General features: G+C 47.0%; 4 protein-coding genes across 4 annotated transcripts; 2 read left to right on the top strand and 2 right to left on the bottom strand.

Annotated features, from left to right (window-relative positions):
• The first annotated feature begins 243 nt into the window (after positions 1 to 243).
• On the top strand, positions 244 to 3,422 carry F4822DRAFT_27595 (uncharacterized protein). Its single transcript, XM_051454794.1, has one exon. The coding sequence runs from the start codon at positions 400 to 402 to the stop codon at positions 3,328 to 3,330; it is 2,931 nt and encodes a 976-aa protein (XP_051319626.1). The 5' UTR covers positions 244 to 399; the 3' UTR covers positions 3,331 to 3,422.
• A 1,126-nt stretch (positions 3,423 to 4,548) lies between these two features.
• F4822DRAFT_424312 (RNA recognition motif 2-domain-containing protein) lies at positions 4,549 to 7,287 on the bottom strand (the record flags this gene model as incomplete). The annotated part of the gene is made up of 10 exons (XM_051460126.1): positions 4,549 to 4,691; positions 4,756 to 4,870; positions 4,930 to 5,009; positions 5,065 to 5,137; positions 5,191 to 5,208; positions 5,267 to 5,297; positions 5,353 to 5,474; positions 5,525 to 6,073; positions 6,129 to 6,560; positions 6,613 to 7,287. The coding sequence occupies 10 exons, from the start codon at positions 7,285 to 7,287 to the stop codon at positions 4,549 to 4,551; spliced, it is 2,238 nt and encodes a 745-aa protein (XP_051319625.1).
• Positions 7,288 to 11,053: 3,766 nt separating this feature from the next.
• Positions 11,054 to 14,238, top strand: F4822DRAFT_27461 (exocyst complex subunit Sec15-like protein). The gene is made up of 9 exons (XM_051454772.1): positions 11,054 to 12,148; positions 12,214 to 12,456; positions 12,507 to 12,638; positions 12,698 to 12,799; positions 12,854 to 12,963; positions 13,012 to 13,156; positions 13,210 to 13,659; positions 13,726 to 13,979; positions 14,056 to 14,238. The coding sequence occupies exons 1-9, from the start codon at positions 11,330 to 11,332 to the stop codon at positions 14,144 to 14,146; spliced, it is 2,346 nt and encodes a 781-aa protein (XP_051319624.1). The 5' UTR covers positions 11,054 to 11,329; the 3' UTR covers positions 14,147 to 14,238.
• Positions 14,239 to 14,674: 436 nt separating this feature from the next.
• Positions 14,675 to 16,436, bottom strand: F4822DRAFT_27516 (histone-fold-containing protein). Its single transcript, XM_051454780.1, has 4 exons — positions 15,808 to 16,436; positions 15,657 to 15,752; positions 15,561 to 15,574; positions 14,675 to 15,427 (listed from the first exon to the last, which is right to left on the bottom strand). The coding sequence occupies exons 2-4, from the start codon at positions 15,745 to 15,747 to the stop codon at positions 14,720 to 14,722; spliced, it is 813 nt and encodes a 270-aa protein (XP_051319623.1). The 5' UTR covers positions 15,748 to 15,752; positions 15,808 to 16,436; the 3' UTR covers positions 14,675 to 14,719.
• Between the last annotated feature and the right edge of the window lie 1,078 nt (positions 16,437 to 17,514).

Below are 17,514 nucleotides of genomic sequence, written 5' to 3'. Positions count from 1 at the left end.
TAAAGAAATGTAATGAAAAGCATTGAATCTAAATATTTTACCATATAATGTACATTGTTAAATACATTTCTCTCCTTAACAGAAGAGTATAAAACCTTCGCTTGCATTTACTATCCGTGCAACTTGTAGTGTAAAAAATGTAGGCTAAACTACTTTGGGCAATTAATTAACGAGATAGCATCGTGCTGCCACCTGTAATTTCTACGTTTGGGTAGGCGATACACACTGTAGAAAAGTACATTACGTATATAGGTACTTGGGCAGGCACGTTCAAGGTATCTCTCAACTTAATTCTATGCTGTGTCACCACTTCAACTCCGTCACCATAACAATAACACCATAATCTCCTATGCCTATGGACCATCTTTCCATTCGACGCGAGTCCGAACCACATTTGCAATGTGGCTCGCACCCAAAAGGCGACGTATAATTCTAGACTTCTCGAGTCTACTCCTACTAGTAGCGAACCATGCGATAGCCCAGTCCGATTCCATTACCTCGACTACCCATGATGTTGCGAAACCTGCAGCCTCGGGCGCTGCGACTGCTGAGCCGACATGCGAATCGAGGACGGTGAATTACATCACCCATACCCTACCACAACTATGTCTCACCACATCTCCCTCGCCGTATTCTTCCGCCTCCGAGCCCTCTAGCGCTACCGTCGCTTCTGCTGCCGACCCGACGCCTGGCCCTGGCGAGAATGGTAGTACCGTCGATCATGAAGAGCTCGACGAAGACGGGAACGATCTCAGCACAGGTGCCTTCATGTCATTCGAAGAATGGAAGGCCATGATGCTTGAGAAGTCCGGACAAGAGGCACTAGAACCAAGACATCGCAAGAGCAAAGAAACACATGGCGAGGCCTACCCCGGGGAAGACTTCGATAGCCTCGGCGATGAAGGCGAGGTGTCGCTCGATTTCGACGCATATTCGGATAAGATCTCCGAGATCACATCGTCCACAAAACCGTCGCAGAAGGACAAAGAGAAGGAGAGGCAGGTCGAGAAGGTGACCTATGACGAGGGGTTGACCCAGGGATATCGGAGTAAAGATGCTGGGAAAACAAGCAAGGAGAGATTCTCGTACGCCTCGTTCGACGCTGGCGCTACCGTCAAGAAGGCAAGTCCAGGGGCTAAGAATCCTAAGGCTATTCTTGTTGAGAATAAGGATTCATACATGCTCTTGGAATGTTCCATGAAGCACAAGTTCGTCATTGTCGAGTTGAGCGACGATATTCTAGTCGATACTATCGTGTTGGCCAATTTCGAGTTCTTCTCGAGTATGATACGCCATTTTCGAGTTAGTGTAAGCGACCGCTATCCCGTCAAGTTAGAAAAATGGAAAGTGTTGGGCACATTCGAAGCCCGTAATTCCAGAGATATCCAACCTTTCTTAGTTGAGAACCCCCAGATCTGGGCCAAATACGTGCGCATCGAGATCCTAAGCCATTATGGTAATGAGTACTATTGCCCCATGTCATTGCTACGAGTCCATGGCACACGTATGCTCGATTCATGGAAAGAGGCTGACCCCGCCGACCTTGATGCTGAAGATGATGCTACTAAGACGATCCATGAAGGCTCCGAGGAAACCGTCGAGGTAGCTGAACCCCAACCTGAGGTTGAAGTGGCCGAGGTTCTTGAGTCTAAGGTTGAATCGATAAATCTAGAGCAGAGTGATTTGATACCCTACTGGGACGAATCATATTTCTATTATTATTTCCCTTCCAACTCGACTTGTGCGCTTAGCGAAGCGGGAGAGCTTGCTAAGAATGAAAACCATGAAAGCACAACCGCGGATCAAACCCAATCCGCAGCGGCAGCCGAACAGACAATTTCAGTCAATCCAAATACGGCCTCGTCGGGAGCTTCGACGTCCAAAGCCGTCGAATCAAAAGGGTCTTCATCGTCTAGCGTTTCCAACGAAGCGTCAGTAAGCACAGATGCCGCAAACTCAACTGAATCTATACCAACCTCTACACCGTCCCCGGATCCACGCTCGGTCACCGAAACCTCCACAATACCCTCCACCACAGCCTCATCCTCGAGTCCCGTAAAGACACACTCGCCTCCCTCGAGGGGTAAGACAGCCGCACCCACATCCATAAAACCACCATCCTCACGAACCGCTGTCTCCAAAAACCAACCATCGGGTTCCCCCTCCGTACCGCGCAACAAAACCACAACCACGACATCCTCCGCCGCCCCCTCCCCCACAGTCCAGGACTCATTCTTCAAGGCGCTTAATAAACGCATTCAAGCACTCGAGTCCAACACAACTTTATCCCTCCAATACATCGAATCGCAATCCCGCTTCCTCCAAGAAGCACTAGCCCGACTAGAACGCCGACAGGTCGCCAAAGTAGACCTCTTCCTCGACACACTCAACAACACCGTCCTCGGCGAACTCCGCGAAGCCCGCGCGCGGTACGACCAAATCTGGCAATCAACCGTAATCGCACTCGAATCGCAACGCGAGCAATCCGAGCGCGAAATCGTCGCATTATCCGAACGCCTCGGCGTTCTAGCCGACGAAGTCGTTTTCCAAAAACGCATGGCCATAGTGCAAAGTTTATTACTCCTAGGCTGTCTCGTGCTAGTAATATTCTCCCGCGGCGGAATCGCCTCCGCCGCCGTAGATTCCGCGTACGCGTATTACCCAACACAATTCCTATCCGGCACTTCCCCATCCTCGCGATTCGCCGCCTCCCCTCTATTCTCCCCAACCACACCAAGGGGTCCGCCGCAGCAACAACATAGCATGAAAACCGGTCCCCGCGACCATAGTCCCAATACCAGCCTCCTCTCCGTCACCGACGCTACACCACCAACGCATTTACGCCGTAGCCCAAGCCGAACCCCCGACTCCGCATCCTCGACCTCCCTCCGCCATCGACCAAGACGAGGCTCCAGAGCCGGCGCAGAAACCCCCGAATCCGAAACAGGTAGTGGTCGCCGGCGTCCGTCGCCTAATAGAGCCTCGACCGAACCCGCATCCACGAGCAATTACTATCGAGCCCCCGCTACGCCGTCAAGCGTCGAGATAGGATACGATTCAGAACCCGCTCTAACGCCCGTCAGGAGTAGAGGAGGTGGGGACGGAGTAGAAGAATTAGATGGAGACGGCGATGAGGATAGGGAATACTACGCTACAGGCGGGGAGTCGTCGAGTTATTCAGAGATACTAGCTAGAAAGTCAGAGAGGCAGTTGACGCCGTCTTTAGGGGCCGACAGTGTAGAATACGCTCCTCTATCGAGCAGACCACCTTTGACTCACTCTACGTCAGCGCGAAAGCCCCTTCCTGCTTTACCGGAGGATCCTGATTAGTATACATTCATGTACGTTTCTTATAGAGGCTAGCTCGGTTAATGACTACACATGAATTAATGACATCACAATTAGAATGAAGTTTGTAAATGCGCACCGAGAACGCTTTTATAAGTGAAAAAGTGGCATATCACGCACTTAGAAGATTGGGCACAAGTTAGGAAATCAACGTAAATTGCTAGTAAGTCTAAAGCTACGCAAACACTTTTAGTAGGGCTTAGTCCACCCAGAACCATCCATCCTCTACCCCTTGCCGATGTCCAGGCGACGGTACGCATACGCCTCCTATCTTTTCACAACCAATCGAACCTAAAACCCGAGTTTCGCCGAATTCATGAATTAAGTCCTCGTTAGTCGGAGGTTGGCTGTGGCCAAATAGTCGTGATCGATGAGTATTTTCAAGGCCGAGAAAAAGGAAAAATGAAACGCATCCATAAGAGAATGGGTCGTTGCATGGCGAAGTCCAAAATCATTAAGGCACAAACGACGCCTAGCCGATGTTCTCCAGCAATATTTTCTCCCGAATGCTAAAGCTTGAAAGCAACATATTGTGCAATCTAGTGTCTACCAAAAAGGTATTGGTGAGTGGGAAGATGTATGACTGCCGACCAGTCAACAGGATGGCTGGTTATCTGCTCTGTTGGTGAAATGTCCTAGTTGAGTATCTGAGGCGACGGATGCTGTGATACGAGTAGGCAAAACCATCGCAGACATGGCCTGACGAAAAGGTGCATGTTAGTGTGAGTCTGTAAATTCCTTCCAGCGTGGTATGTCGGAATTGGTTACTCGGAAATCGACCGTAAAAAGAAACTAAATGTTTTCCTAGTTTTGACTCCGAGTGATTTTGGTTGGCTTTTTTTTTTTATAATAACTTTGTTGAATTTTTTGTGGCAATAAAAAGTCGAGAATTCTGCGCGTTCGCCCCTTACTCAGGGCAGTATTGGCAGGCTCCTCCATAGATCATTAGGAAACAAGGAAAAAAGGCGCCGTAAAACCTACACTCCAGTTAGTAAAGGCTACTCCGTTCTCCAAATTTGAATCTCGCACTCACTGGCAAGCAAATGTTGCAAATTGACTGAAAAGTCAAAATCTCCATTATCCGTGAGAAATCATCATGAGAAAAACGCATTATGATATGAGGTAATTACTTCTGGGACAGGTCACCAAAGTGACCCGACAAAAGCCCATGAGATTATAATTGCAGCAGCTCGTAGGAGCTTACTGCTGGGGATAATAGGCGATTGGAAGAAGATGATCGTCGTACTCGCCCTGGTCCAATCTCGGGTTTCCACGGTCAAACTGAGAACGACGGCGTCGTTGTTCGTCACGGAAGTGCTGGCCTGCATTAGGAGTGAAAAGGCCTATCCAAATAGTCAGAATTATTCACCTCCCAAACCATTAATTACCTAGGTAGGTTTGACTTACCAACATGCTCGGCGTTTTCGCAGCTTCTCTTCATCTTCGATTGGTTGTCAGGCTCGGGGAACGGTTCTTCATTACCTGCCATTCCCGGGTGGGGCCCGTTTAGGGTGAAGAAAAGCTACAAGAACGAGAGTGAGTTATGTACATCCTAAATTTGTTCCTTTAGGCTTCACTTACCTTGGGTCGATAGTGAGGGGCCTCAAGCATCACCGAACTGTTGCGAAACTTCTGGACGAGGCAGTCTTTGCCTTGAATCGCTAGGCCAAAGTTCAGTATTTCGACATAATTAATAGGAGTGTGAGGCCAACTTACTCGCATAAGAGATCTCGGCAACTTTGTCGCTCTTAAAGCAGTTCCAGCGTTGGTTGCCTCTGGCACGCACAAACTGGGAGAATGTCAGTGTGGTCCTATCACGGTCCTAAAAACGAAAGTCCTTACATCAATAATGTCCAGCGGCTAGAAAATTAGTTAGCAGTGTCAAAATGAATATCCGCACGCAGAAAGTGAGACTTACATCAACGAAATTGATGAACGCGTAACCGACGCTGCAATGATGCAATCAGTAATTGACCCCTCTATGCTTCCAAAAGAAATACGTACTTGCAATCGTTGGCAAAGTCGATGCGGAGGTACATGAAGTCGTATTTTCCCCAGCTAGACTCATCGACGATTCTCTTCAGTAGAGCTTGGTCAACCTTGTTGGGGATGTTGCGCAACATGATCTATTAAGGTTAGATCCCATCCAAACCAGATTTATCATTATATTACTTACAGTCGTGCGCACATCGATACCGTCTCTAATGCGGCCAATATCGACATGGTTGTGATGATTAGCAACATTATAGTAAGGGGATCGACTAACTCGCATCGCGTTCTGACGGCGACCATCTGGACGGCCAAGAGATTGGAATTGTCGTGGAGTGACGAGGTCTGTAGACATGAACGAGTTTGGTTGCAACATCGAGGGACTTGCGAGAGAGTAGTTGCTCGACGACAACATACTAGGAGTTCTAGACGGCGCTTGGTCGATCATGTATGGAGTGTTAATAGGTAATCCGGGGTAGACTAGAGGCATCATCCCAAACGGTGACGACAACGGGAAGTTGCTTGAGGGTACATGCGGACGAGCAGGCGTGGATAGTAGAGAACTTGCCGATTGGACAGCTGGTTGTTGTCTCCCAAGAGACAATTGTCGGAGGCTGGTGGCCAAGTCCGCCGGCGCGGTGGACATAGTTCGGATCGGGTCGACGGCTCCGCCTTCATTCCCAGTTGGAATGGTCATCAAATCAGGTCGGTGTACAATCATGCAGATTTGAAGGCCCTTTCAGAACAATATTAGCTAGTGAACCCTTTAGATCTTTGAATGCAATACTTACATTAATGATGGTGCCGTTGAACTTCGAGAGGGCTTGAATAGCCATGCCATTGTCACAGTATTCAATTACAGCACTGATCAGGGCTCCGGGTGCGCCTTCGTGGACCTTGAAGGCAAATAAGTCTCCCTCAGACTGCAAAAGATCCTTCAAGAAAGTCTCGAGCTGTGTGGTCGTCATAGAGTTCGCCGAGTGAGAAAACACGCTCAAGTAAAGTTGGCCTTCATGGGCAGTGACGAGGCATGCATTGGGATCAATCACAGATGTAAACTCCCGAGGGCTCACTGCACGGACGGACCAATTGCGGCCACCCAAAGAGATATTTGAGAAGACGGCACAGGCGTCACGGATGTCAGTGAAACGGACGAATACCTGGTCGGCGAATTCATACACCTGTCTACTGCCTTTGATGGCGGTACCAGCCGGAAGAAGTTCCTTATAATGGTCAGCCCGTGGAACATACGATGGTATATTAGTGAGGTCTTACAGTTAAGTGAATCTCAAACTCATCCGCAGTAACATTGCTACCAATTGGAGATGAGAGAATCAAGCATCTCGAAATTCCCATATCCGTGCTCAGCTGGTTGCGGATGAAGTGAGCATTGATCGAGCTAGCCGGCGGCGAAGAACGTCTAGAAGCGTGGCCGCCGCCCTGGCTAAGACGCTCTGACATCGCATCTGCTCTCTTAGGCTCAGATGCTGCACCGCGAGCAACCATCGCCGGGGGGAGAGGACTAAAGACGGTAGCGGTAGGGGATAACTTCTGTCTTCCGCTGTAGCTTGGGCCAGCAGAGGTGACGAAAGGGTCCTTTTCTAGCTGAAGGTTGCTACGGTAAAAGACACCCGGTCGCTCGAGAGACTTCGTCGAGGCCATGTCGTACTTGATAGGTCCAACGTCGCGTGCACTGGCATTGAGAGATGCGAGTGTCTTTGTAGATCGGGCGGATCCATCCTCGGGTGAGAAGGTGGTTAGTCGAGTATCAGGAGTACCCTTGAAAGAATCGGCGGCTCCACTGGAAGAATGAGGAGATACCGGGTTGAAATGGCCTTCGCGGGCCTGCTGCATGTTACTCATCTTATCCGACGAGTTGTACTGCATCTGTGGCAGTACTGAGAAACTAAATCCGGTATTGAAACCTCGGTTGGTTCCTGAAGTTGACATCAGTAAATGTAAAAAACACCAACTACAAGGATCTTATATAAAACGAAGTCAGTAAGTTCCTTAATTCTCGTCAAGATTCGAGTCTCACTATCATGAGAGGAAAGGGGTTGACCACTCACCTAGAGGCGATGCTATTGTTGGCGATCAAGGAAGTCTATGAAGACAACCAATGATAATGGAGGTAAGTTATACCTCGACAAGAATAAACTATCAAGAGTTCGGCTAGGACTAGTAATGGCGAGGACTAATTATTGAACCCGATTCGTCGACTGGGTCGCGGTGTGTTGCGGCGTCAAATGCCGATACTGAGAAGTATGTTTAGGTAGAACAACCGAGTGCTAGACCTATGGTTTGCACAACTGCAACTAGTTGTAAAATCTTGCTATGTTTGTTAGTTAAATGAGATATAGTAGTGAAGAGCTGGGTTGGTGGTTCTCAAAAGGATCTAATACCCTTTATCGGACTGTGGGCCTCGGACCAAACAGCCGACTAGGGATTTTAGGAGGCCGGCGTTGCTTGTTCATACTGGATGGCATAAATTTGAGGTGCGACGAATATAAGCAATGAAAAGGGGTTACAACCAAGGGAGACTAATGTGAATCTTGTAGGATTTAATGAGGTGTAATGTAAGGAGGTATAGGGGGATAACCGATTCTTGGAGAGGTCGTTTAGGGTGGATATTCCGATCAAGGAGACAGAAGCTCAACTTCCCTCGGTGCAGGGGCGGAAATGCGAAGAGAAACTTACCGAGCAATTATCACAACCAATGTGATTGACTTCCTAAGTCTGTATTTCTCTCCAAGTTCACCAACGTCGAGGGCGTAACTTGAGAGATAAATGAAGAAGACGATGCAATTAACTCTTCTTCACTTAATCTGGGTATCCCTGCTATATAATTGATTAGAAAATGCTAAGGCTAGTCTTGAGGTATAAGGACAGTAGGATGGGTCGAGCTACCGGGGTCCACCACCGGTGTAGCCCAGACCGCGAAGGCAAGCCACTGGGGTAAGACTCGGATATAGCAAAGTTGGATATGAAAAGTATATGTGAAGGGCCTCTAAAATGGTATAGGGAAGGACGCGATTGGGGTATTTAATGTATATAGTGCCGTGAAAAAATGGGGATACGGTAATGTCGGCGTGGGATGGTTTTCGTCGCGGTTCCTGTGTAACGCAATAGGGCGAGGGTATATTCGGAATGAAAACGGATGCCTTATCGAGCAGTAGGAAAGAGTTATGACTAAGTGAAAACGGCGGGACTTACTTGTCAATGGAATGTAGAGCTGCCTATGTGCGGTGACAAAAGTGGGAGTGTTGATCGATACTGTACGGCTCTTGGGATTAGATGATCCTTATGAGATCCCGAAGTGGCCTTGGGCAGAAGGATCAATTTAGTTCCTAGACTCTAGATTATATGAGTATAGGTCAAGTGAAGTGGGAAGTTGCTGTCGCAGTATGACAGAGAGGTCGCCGACCGATAGAAAACTGAACCGTCCACGAACTTGCCAACCGGGTGCAAAAAGGCTGCATTGGGCGAAGAGGTTTAGTCGAAGCTTTAGGGCCGAAATCGGGAAATAGAAATACTTACTGGCAAACTTGATTAGAATCTGCAAGATTCCTAAGATTCTTTCCTGTGCCAAGACCAAGGGGATTGATAGATGGGTTGTTCTTGGGGTATGAGTAAACTGGGTGTCAAGAAGAAACTTGAAGAAGGTGGATTCAATTTTCTCCCAAGGGTTGACGCAATAGTCTTCCCGAAGGACAAGAAGTTAGGTGAATTGAATACCTGGGTATCAATGAAAATTCCTGTTGAACCCAAGACACTGCAATGGTCCAAGGTGGAAGGGTAGATTGAGGTTGAAGGATGGTGTGTGTGTGTAAGAGGTGGGTAAGTTGAGTTGAGGTTGGGGATGGTTGTAAGAAAGATGGTGAAGGATCGGGGAGGAAGATCAGATTTATGTGCGCTTAAAAAGTAACTCTGCCCTCAGAGAACCCTTGGCCGATTGTACCGTGATTTAATATGGAGAGGAGAGAGGGAAGAACGTCCGATGGTTATACGGAAGGAGCTTGTTTCAGAACGGGTATAGTTGACTTTAAAGGTACAGGTAAGGTATAGGTACTTGCACTCGCTATTCTCTGAAGAGTCGCACTATCGTATATCATGATTAGGGTAGTCGCTACATACCTGCAGGTACTAAATCAATTTAGATTTGTTTGTACTTAAACCTCTCAGCGTAGGAACCCGGGAATGGTCAAGGCTCAACTGAAGATGATTAGAGGTGGTTGGCATAGATCAGACGAATCATCAAGCACTAACCATGTTCCCAAGTCATGGGTGATTGTAATGGTCATCCGATGGTTGGTGACCCTAAAGGTAGCTATCAGTGGAGTGGATATCTATCAATGCTTCAGGTGTTCCGGACCGGTCAAGCTTGCAATCGCCTTGCTTGCCTACCAACTTGGGCGCGCACTTTGAGCAAATATCTCCCTATACCTGGCGACTACTCCTAGCAAGTTGCCTTGGTACTTACCTACCTAGGTATGGAGTGTTTTCTCGACCGGGCTTGGACCGCTCTGCTCCATGCTGTTGCCTTTATGGCTTGGCTAGCCCGGTTTCGGCATTTGTCCTTACCCCTTCCGGCCCCCGGCCCGGAATTTTCGGAGGGCGGGAGGACTTTTCGGGGGACCACTGATGGAAGGAGCCGCTGTACGCCCCGGTCTTCGGCATGGACCGCATCCCTTTTTGACCTACGTGGACACCTTGGTAACTTCCTAAGTCCTCTACGCGTGCTTCCTGTTTAGCAGCAACTCCCAATGAAGAACGCATGTAAGATAAGGGGTGAGAGCCAAGGGAGGGAAACCACAGTACCAACTTCTCTTCCCAAACGAGCCTAGCTGAAGACATGCGGCACTATGAAATAATAAGCTAGAATGATAATAAAGGATGAAAAATGTTATGCGTTACTAGTAGATTAGTATTGCTTAACAAGTTGTCTGATTTCAACCCCGTTATTGTATGAAGGTTCTGGGACCAGGGCTTAGGCATGACTCTACCTTAATGGCTCATTATGCCCCAAAAATCACATCCCTTAACTTTTATGTGTTTCTGCGTCTCTCGATGCCATGAAAGAGGTATTTTATTTAGGCAAAAAATCTAGATTTTGTACTTTTATAGTCGAGTGACACTAGGACACGAAATGATATCCTTAAGACTTTAAAAGGCGGCAGATGGCGCAAATTTCACTAGCGTCTAGTAAGTTGAGTGCGGCGAAAAGAAGAAAGTGGTGGGTGATATAGCTAATTATCTCGCACTATATGGGAACTAACTTGTAATTGCGAGTGTGAATATACGACAATGTCGTAGTAGGCCTACCTAATATCTTGATTGATTTGGTAGTAAGACTACCTACCTAGGTAGGTATGCATGTGTTAACACATTTCGATAAGCGTTGCGAAAACGAAAACGAAAATATTGCGTCGACAGAATGGTCGCCTAGACTTCCCCTAAAAGCGAAGTTAAGAATTCTTTGGATGCATCAATTGTAGAGAGCGACTTGTTCGGTGAATCTCGCTGCTATCTTCAAAAAGTCTTTAAAGACACTATAACAATATGAGGTTATGCGCCACATTAGCGCCACACGTAACACTGTAAGAGATCTCTAAGGCTTAGTTCCTGGGGCTGTGGGGTAGATGGGGCGATTAGCGTGAGGCTCATTACAATTGAGATGCAGCTGGACGGCTAAGAATTACAGCTGCAGACAGCTCCCCATCTTCCTTCCTACACCTGTATACGTAATTGTAGGCAATGCGAGACAGTACGATTATCTTATTCAATATGCCTAGGTAACTTTATTGGAACTACAGAACCTGATTGAATTTAAGCAAAAAGTCTGATTATTCTGTACGTAAAAAATTGACGATGAGAGATTGCCCTACTGTGGATTGGCCATATCCGACCGCCCTTCTCTCTTTGAATCGCACTTGAACACATACAACGCCTACGGTCGCATTGCGATGCCATTAGGCTACCGTCTACCACCACCATGCCGCGAAGAGCGCAAAACTACGATGATTATGGATCTGCTGTTCACCAGATCCTACTTTCTACCTCCGATGGCGAATTTCTCGATCAATTAATCCCCGTCCTAAAAGATGCGACCGTGACCAATCGAGCAACTGCTCTCACGCAGAATCTAGCACAATATGCCGAAGATAGGGAAGCAGAGATTGAAAGAATAGGGTTGACGAAGCACGAAGAATTTCTAGCTTCCGTCAACCACCTCCAAAATGTTCGCGAGCGAACCGTTGCCTTGACCGTCGATATCCTCGAATTGAACCAATCCATTCAAGCAAGTACGGAGAAATTGGCGGAACAGAAGCAGGCACTGGTAAATACGCGAGCGATACGAGAGAATATATCAGATGTATCCGATGCCATGAAGGAATCTCTGAAGATCCTTCATGCTGTGAATAATGCCCACGACTTAATCCGAAAAAAGAAGTACTACGCTGCGCTCAAGTCCCTCGACGACCTCCAGAACGAATTCCTCATCCCGATAATACAGAATAATTATGCCACCCAACACCAACTCGCCAATCTAATACAAAAATCCATTCCCGCGTCCCAGAAAACCATATCCGAGGCAGTCATGACAGATCTTAATACTTGGTTATTTCGTATTAGGGAGACCTCACAGTTCCTTGGAGAGGTGGCCTTCTATCATACCGAAATGCGACGCACACGGCAACGGGATAGGGCGGAAAAAGATGAATACTTGAACCGTTTCAAACTGAACTCTGCAATTGAGCTGGTCTTTGATGAGAGTGAAGAATTTGATGTGCTTGATAACGAAGAATTAAAGGTAATTTTTGCTTGCACCAATAATTATAGCGAATATTCCGTATATATGCTAAATCGAGTCGTTAGGTTGACTTTACACCTCTTTTTGAGGCCTTACATATCCATGAGGCGTTGGGACAGAGTGATAAGTTTCGCTCCGAATATGCTGCCACCAGAAGGCGGCAAAAAGAATTACTTATTCCAAGTTCTGTAACCCTTGCGACCGATGACGATTCCTCCTTGAGTAGTTTACTAGAAGGCATTGCTGGATTTGCTATAATTGAGAAGGCCACAATGCGCCAGGCTCCGCAGCTACGCACTGCTATTGATGTAAGACGACCCTAATCCTTCTTTTCAAGTGATAATACTGATAATTACAGGTTGAGGAATTATGGGATTCGATGTGTTCTGCTGCGATATCATTGACGTCAAAGGCGTTGAACGATGTCGGCGATGCACAAATTCTTCTCAATATTAAAGGGCGAATTGATCTTTTCATACTAACGATGGAGGTAAATAAATCCATTTTTGTTCTTCCTTGAAATATTGAATTTACTAATGTGTTTGGTAGGGATGGGGATACTCCGTCTCCAGACTTGACGAATTCCTAGTCGACCTCTTCGATAGGTATGCTGAATTGTTGAAGAGGAGATTTAGCGAGGACTTCCAAGAGGTACGTGGAATCATCGATTTTCAATAAGTGCGACTTGACTAATTGCTTCAAAAGATCGTCTCGACCGATGATTACATGCCGATGGCAATTAATAGTAGAGAAGAATATGAGAAAGTGGCTAATGTTAGCTGGTTTACCCCAGAGAAACCCATTGAGGAGCTTACGTGAGTACTTGGCATCAGATTTTGGCGATACTGATCTAACCGTCGCAGATTTCCATGTGTTTTGCCCTTCTCTCAAATGTACCCGCTGTGTTGTATCGACATTAGGAATTTCCTCAACCAGTTTTATTTCTTCTCTGATGTCTCAGACGATCATTTCCAACATCCCAATAAAATCGACGATACCCTACGCAAGGTAAATCTCATTTATACCAATTTTCAATTTGATTGCCATACTAACATTACCAGTCACTCGACGAACTCCTTACTGAGAAGGTGTGCCAGTCCTTGGTAGAAAGGTTAAGCTCGCAATATCTAGGTCAAATCGTACAAATCCTCATCAACCTAGAGCATTTCGAAATCGCCTGTCAAGAACTAGAGCAACTCTTAATCAGGGCGCGATCTTCTGCATCCGCAGGTGGTCCTTTGACCTTGGCAGCTACTGAACAATTTAGGGAAAACAAGAAGACTGCCGAGAAGCGTATCTTCGAATTAGTCAACTCGAAGATTGACGACCTAGTAGAAACTGCGGAGTATGATTGGACAGCATATAACCGTCCTACGGAGCCGAGCAATTACATGCAAACCCTGACCCGCTACCTTTCCAATATCATGAATTCGACACTATTGGGTTTGCCGCGGGAGATCAAGGAACTTATTTACTTTGATGCCCTCAGTCATGCGGCAAACAAAGTTCTGGTTGGTGGCTGCTTCTCATTAAATTCAATTCAATTATGGTGACTATACTAACAAAATACAACGTAGGCTCTCCCCCTATCGCCGGACGTAAAAAAGATCAACCCGAATGGCGTCGCGGCGCTCTCATTGGATGTCGAACATCTAACCACTTTCGTCGATGGCCTCGAGAACGGATTTATGCTTCGATCCAATCTAGATGAATTAGAGCAAACAATCCAGCTTCTGCAGTCGGATAACACAGACGAGTTTTTCGATATTTCGACAAGGAACAAGAAATATGGCCGAGTGGACGCTATGAATGGCCCTCTCCTATTAGAAAAGTGAGTTACTCTCTCGAATACCGAAATACCGAATATGCGGAGACCAATCAGAATAAAACTAACATATATTAATTAGGCTCACCCAACAAATAGCGAGCCCAGGTCAAACTGCGCAACGATTCGCCAATTTCTCCTCAAACTTATCGTCGCGTTTTGGAACCAAATAAAGCACATAGGTACAGATAAATCAAACATGTCACATCCACGTCATAAACAGCCAAATCCCATGTGTATGTACGTAATCAAATTAAAAAAAATTGAAGGCATTCATTGCACTGCCATCCGCACTCAGCGACAGCAGCCCCTTGACCTATAACCCCTGCGCCGAACTAGTTAAAAGTGAAAACCTCATGCGTAACCTAATGCGTGAAATGTCTATTCACAGAGTTCATATCTGGAATGTACTTGTCCTATCATATCCTCCAAATGGACCCTTTTATCAAAAACCTATTCTGTTCGAGGCGCAACCTCTTCTACTTCGGACGGAATTAATTTGCCTTGAACTCACTACTATCTTCTCAGTTCTCGTAACGAATAGCTTCCTTGGGACTTTCGTGATCGTACTTGGAGAGGGATCCAGGCTCTGCAGGACCAGCTTCCAATCCCGTGGAGCTTATTCTAGATTCTTCAGAGTTGGAGCCAGGGTTGTAGGAGTTGCTTCCGGACTGGTAAGCGGCGGTATCGGATGTAGTTCCACATCCCAAAGGAGGTGCGGCACCCAAGTAGGCCCCACGGCTGTCCTACTGCTGTTGAGGCATGCCTGGATAACCGTACATACCCTCCATGTCACCGTACATGGCTTGTGTAGGTTGCTGGCTGTAAGGACCGCCGGGGCCTGCCTGAACCTGGTTGTACATAGGCGGGCCACGATACTCTTGGTCCGACGCCATAGCATGGCCACCCATGCCGTAGTCGCCGGGGGCGCCCATGTGATTCGTGGCACCAGGTAAGCCGTGTGAGCCAGGGATCTGATTGCCGGGTGTGGCGGGTGGTACACCGCCTTGTGATGATTGTGTCTGGGCGGGGTTCGTACGCTTGGCGTGGCTGGCCTCTTCGCGAGGGACGATGTCGATAAGGAAGTCAAACATATCGCTTTTCGCGAGTGCAGACGCAATATCGGAGCGCTGAAGTGTACGGCGCTTATTCTCTTCAGCGTGGATCCAGGCGCGCATGGTAAGCTCGGTGATGAATATATCGCATCCCTTCGCAAATAGAATGGGCGCCTCGGCGGAGATCATCTTAACTTCGGGGTCGGCCTTCATGACTTTCTTGATTCTAGCCAGAGGGAGCTGGTGTAGTTTGTAATCATGTTGATCGGACTCGAGATGGTTGATTGTGTTCTGCCAGTATGTAGTAAGAATGTCCTTGTATTGGCCATGAAGACCTTGGTGGACATTCGCCCAAGGGCCGGTGTAGAGCTCTGCGGGTGCGAATCCGGAATTCGCAAGCTAGAAAGGTTAGTTGATGCATCAAATGGCGACAAAGGAGGAGATTCGATTGCGGGAAAGAAGAAAAAGGAGAGGAATTGGACGGGTTGACGAAGAGGGGAGAGGGCGGAGAGTGAAAGTTGGTGGGACTCACAGCTGCACTGGCACCTAGAAGGAGAGATGATTAGCGACGTCGCACGAGAGAAGGCAACTCGCGACAAGGCGAGAATACAATCAAGGAAGTACTTACCATAATGACCTCCGTGTGCTATATCATACACACCGGTCGCCCCAGCTCCTCCTCGCGATGACTGGGGGTGACTCGACGAAGATTGGTCCATTATGACTGGATCGAATTGGAACAAATTTGATTTGTTGGAAAAAGAATTGATGATGCGCACCGTTTTTACAACCTTAATTGCGCAAATTCAAAGAGGATCGCCGACTATTTCAAAAGTTGCGCGAAAACGAACGCACAAGCTTGACCGGGGCTGACGGAGCAAACGAAATGCTTTGCGCGATGGTCGGTACTAGGTATTGCACGCGCACAAAAGACTAGCTACCTAACGTTGCTAGGTAGCAAATGCAGCGAATGCAGCAGTTCGAGCGGTGGGCTTTCTTTTTTTGGCTCTTTTTTCGTTTGCCGAGGATTGCTCCCTCGTCGAGTATCACGGTGCTTCGACAGGCTTCCCGACGGCGGAGAATAAAAAAGGAAACAAAAAAATAAGGGACCTTGGGATGTATTGTTTACACAGGCGCAAAGGTCGAATGGATTTTGGTGCGCGTGGTGATGTAACAAATTGAGCTTTTTGGTCCAGTAGATATTCAAGTCGACCTTGGATTGGTGAGATTGATTGGCCAGGGTAGGGAGGCTGGGGGTGAAAAACGTTGTACCAGTGTTTTTACAAACCCAGCTTAAATCGGCGTAGTGGGAAAGTATAAGGTAGTAGGAAGGAAGGAGGGGGGAAGAAGAAGTGGGTTGGTTGGACCGTGCGTAAGATTTTGAGGAGAAAAAAAGTCAATGGATCAGGTTGTAATGGCGCTTGTAATCTTGTACTTGTAACTTTTGTAACTTTTTTGTATGGGGTTCCAAGGTTTGCTTGTACGATTATGGTCGAGGAGATTGATTGATTTGATTGATCTTTCCTTATCACACGCGGCGATTTTTTGCCCCTTTGTTAGTTAGAGAATTATTATTCGTTCCCGGGTACTCGTTTTTCACTTTTTTAGTTTGAAAGTTTGTTTGCTCACCTCTTGCGGCTCGCTCCGAGATCTCCACTCCCAGATGTACCTTTTTTTCTTTTAAACTTGTCACTCGATCTCGTAACTTGAACCTTAAAATTTAAGGTCTCTCTTTTCTTCAATGTTCCTCCTCATGCCTTATTAATGTCTTATAATTATCCCTCAAGTACCAGTTTCGAATAAAGAAGAGGGGTTATGAAAAAAAAAAAAAAAAAAAAAAAAAAGGCTTGTTCGAAGAAGAAAGAGGTAAATGTTGAATGAACTTGGACGAAATGCTTATGCTCCTCTAACTTATGAACCGTTATGTTTATGTACGGGTATACGCTATGTATGTCTTCGAATGATCTGATTAAACCAACTCAAAGCTAAGCTAGGTATTAATTAGCTCTATGTATGCGTTGGTCGGGATTGGGCAATGACGTGAATGGATTTTCTAGAATTGCTTAGATCTTCGATGCGTTTTACATGTAGGGCTGGCCGCGAAAAAAAACTGGGCAGTCTCGACGGGAAATCAATGCGCTGGCAATATGGTTGGGCATCAGCGACCACCGCCTTCTTTCTTCGTAGGCAGGCTCTATTCTCATCACACTGGTGATAGAAAAGGCTGCGTACACAGCAGGTACGGGGGGTGGTTACAAGTAATCGCAAGGGTGGTGTATGTTGTATGTGGTGTACATACTTTTCTTGATGCTCGGGAAGCCTCGACAGGCAAGTCCGTCATTATCGATATGTCGGGTGCAGTAGCCGTTTTGGCCTCAAGCCAACCAACCCCGCAGGTTTTCGAGGAAGTACCTAGATACATGAACGTATCCAGCTGATTCGCCGAAGCCACACGTGCCAACAATGTACATAAGCCACATGCACCT

The sequence above is a fragment of the Hypoxylon trugodes genome (genome assembly GCF_022578975.1).
Source record: "Hypoxylon trugodes strain CBS 135444 unplaced genomic scaffold F4822scaffold_1, whole genome shotgun sequence".
Lineage (NCBI taxonomy): Eukaryota > Fungi > Ascomycota > Sordariomycetes > Xylariales > Hypoxylaceae > Hypoxylon > Hypoxylon trugodes.
Note: the sequence above shows the minus strand (reverse complement) of the source record. Positions and strands in the feature narration are given on the sequence as shown.

Excerpts from the sequence above, each read along its gene's own strand:
- F4822DRAFT_27461 (XM_051454772.1), top strand. The coding sequence starts at position 11,330 with ATGCCGCGAAGAGCGCAAAACTACGATGATTATGGATCTGCTGTTCAC. Across the intron at positions 12,149-12,213 it reads TTGATAACGAAGAATTAAAG|GTTGACTTTACACCTCTTTT; the intron begins GTAATTTTTGCT and ends TCGAGTCGTTAG. Across the intron at positions 12,639-12,697 it reads TTTTCATACTAACGATGGAG|GGATGGGGATACTCCGTCTC; the intron begins GTAAATAAATCC and ends TGTGTTTGGTAG.
- F4822DRAFT_27516 (XM_051454780.1), bottom strand. The coding sequence starts at position 15,747 with ATGGACCAATCTTCGTCGAGTCACCCCCAGTCATCGCGAGGAGGAGCT.
- F4822DRAFT_27595 (XM_051454794.1), top strand. The coding sequence starts at position 400 with ATGTGGCTCGCACCCAAAAGGCGACGTATAATTCTAGACTTCTCGAGT.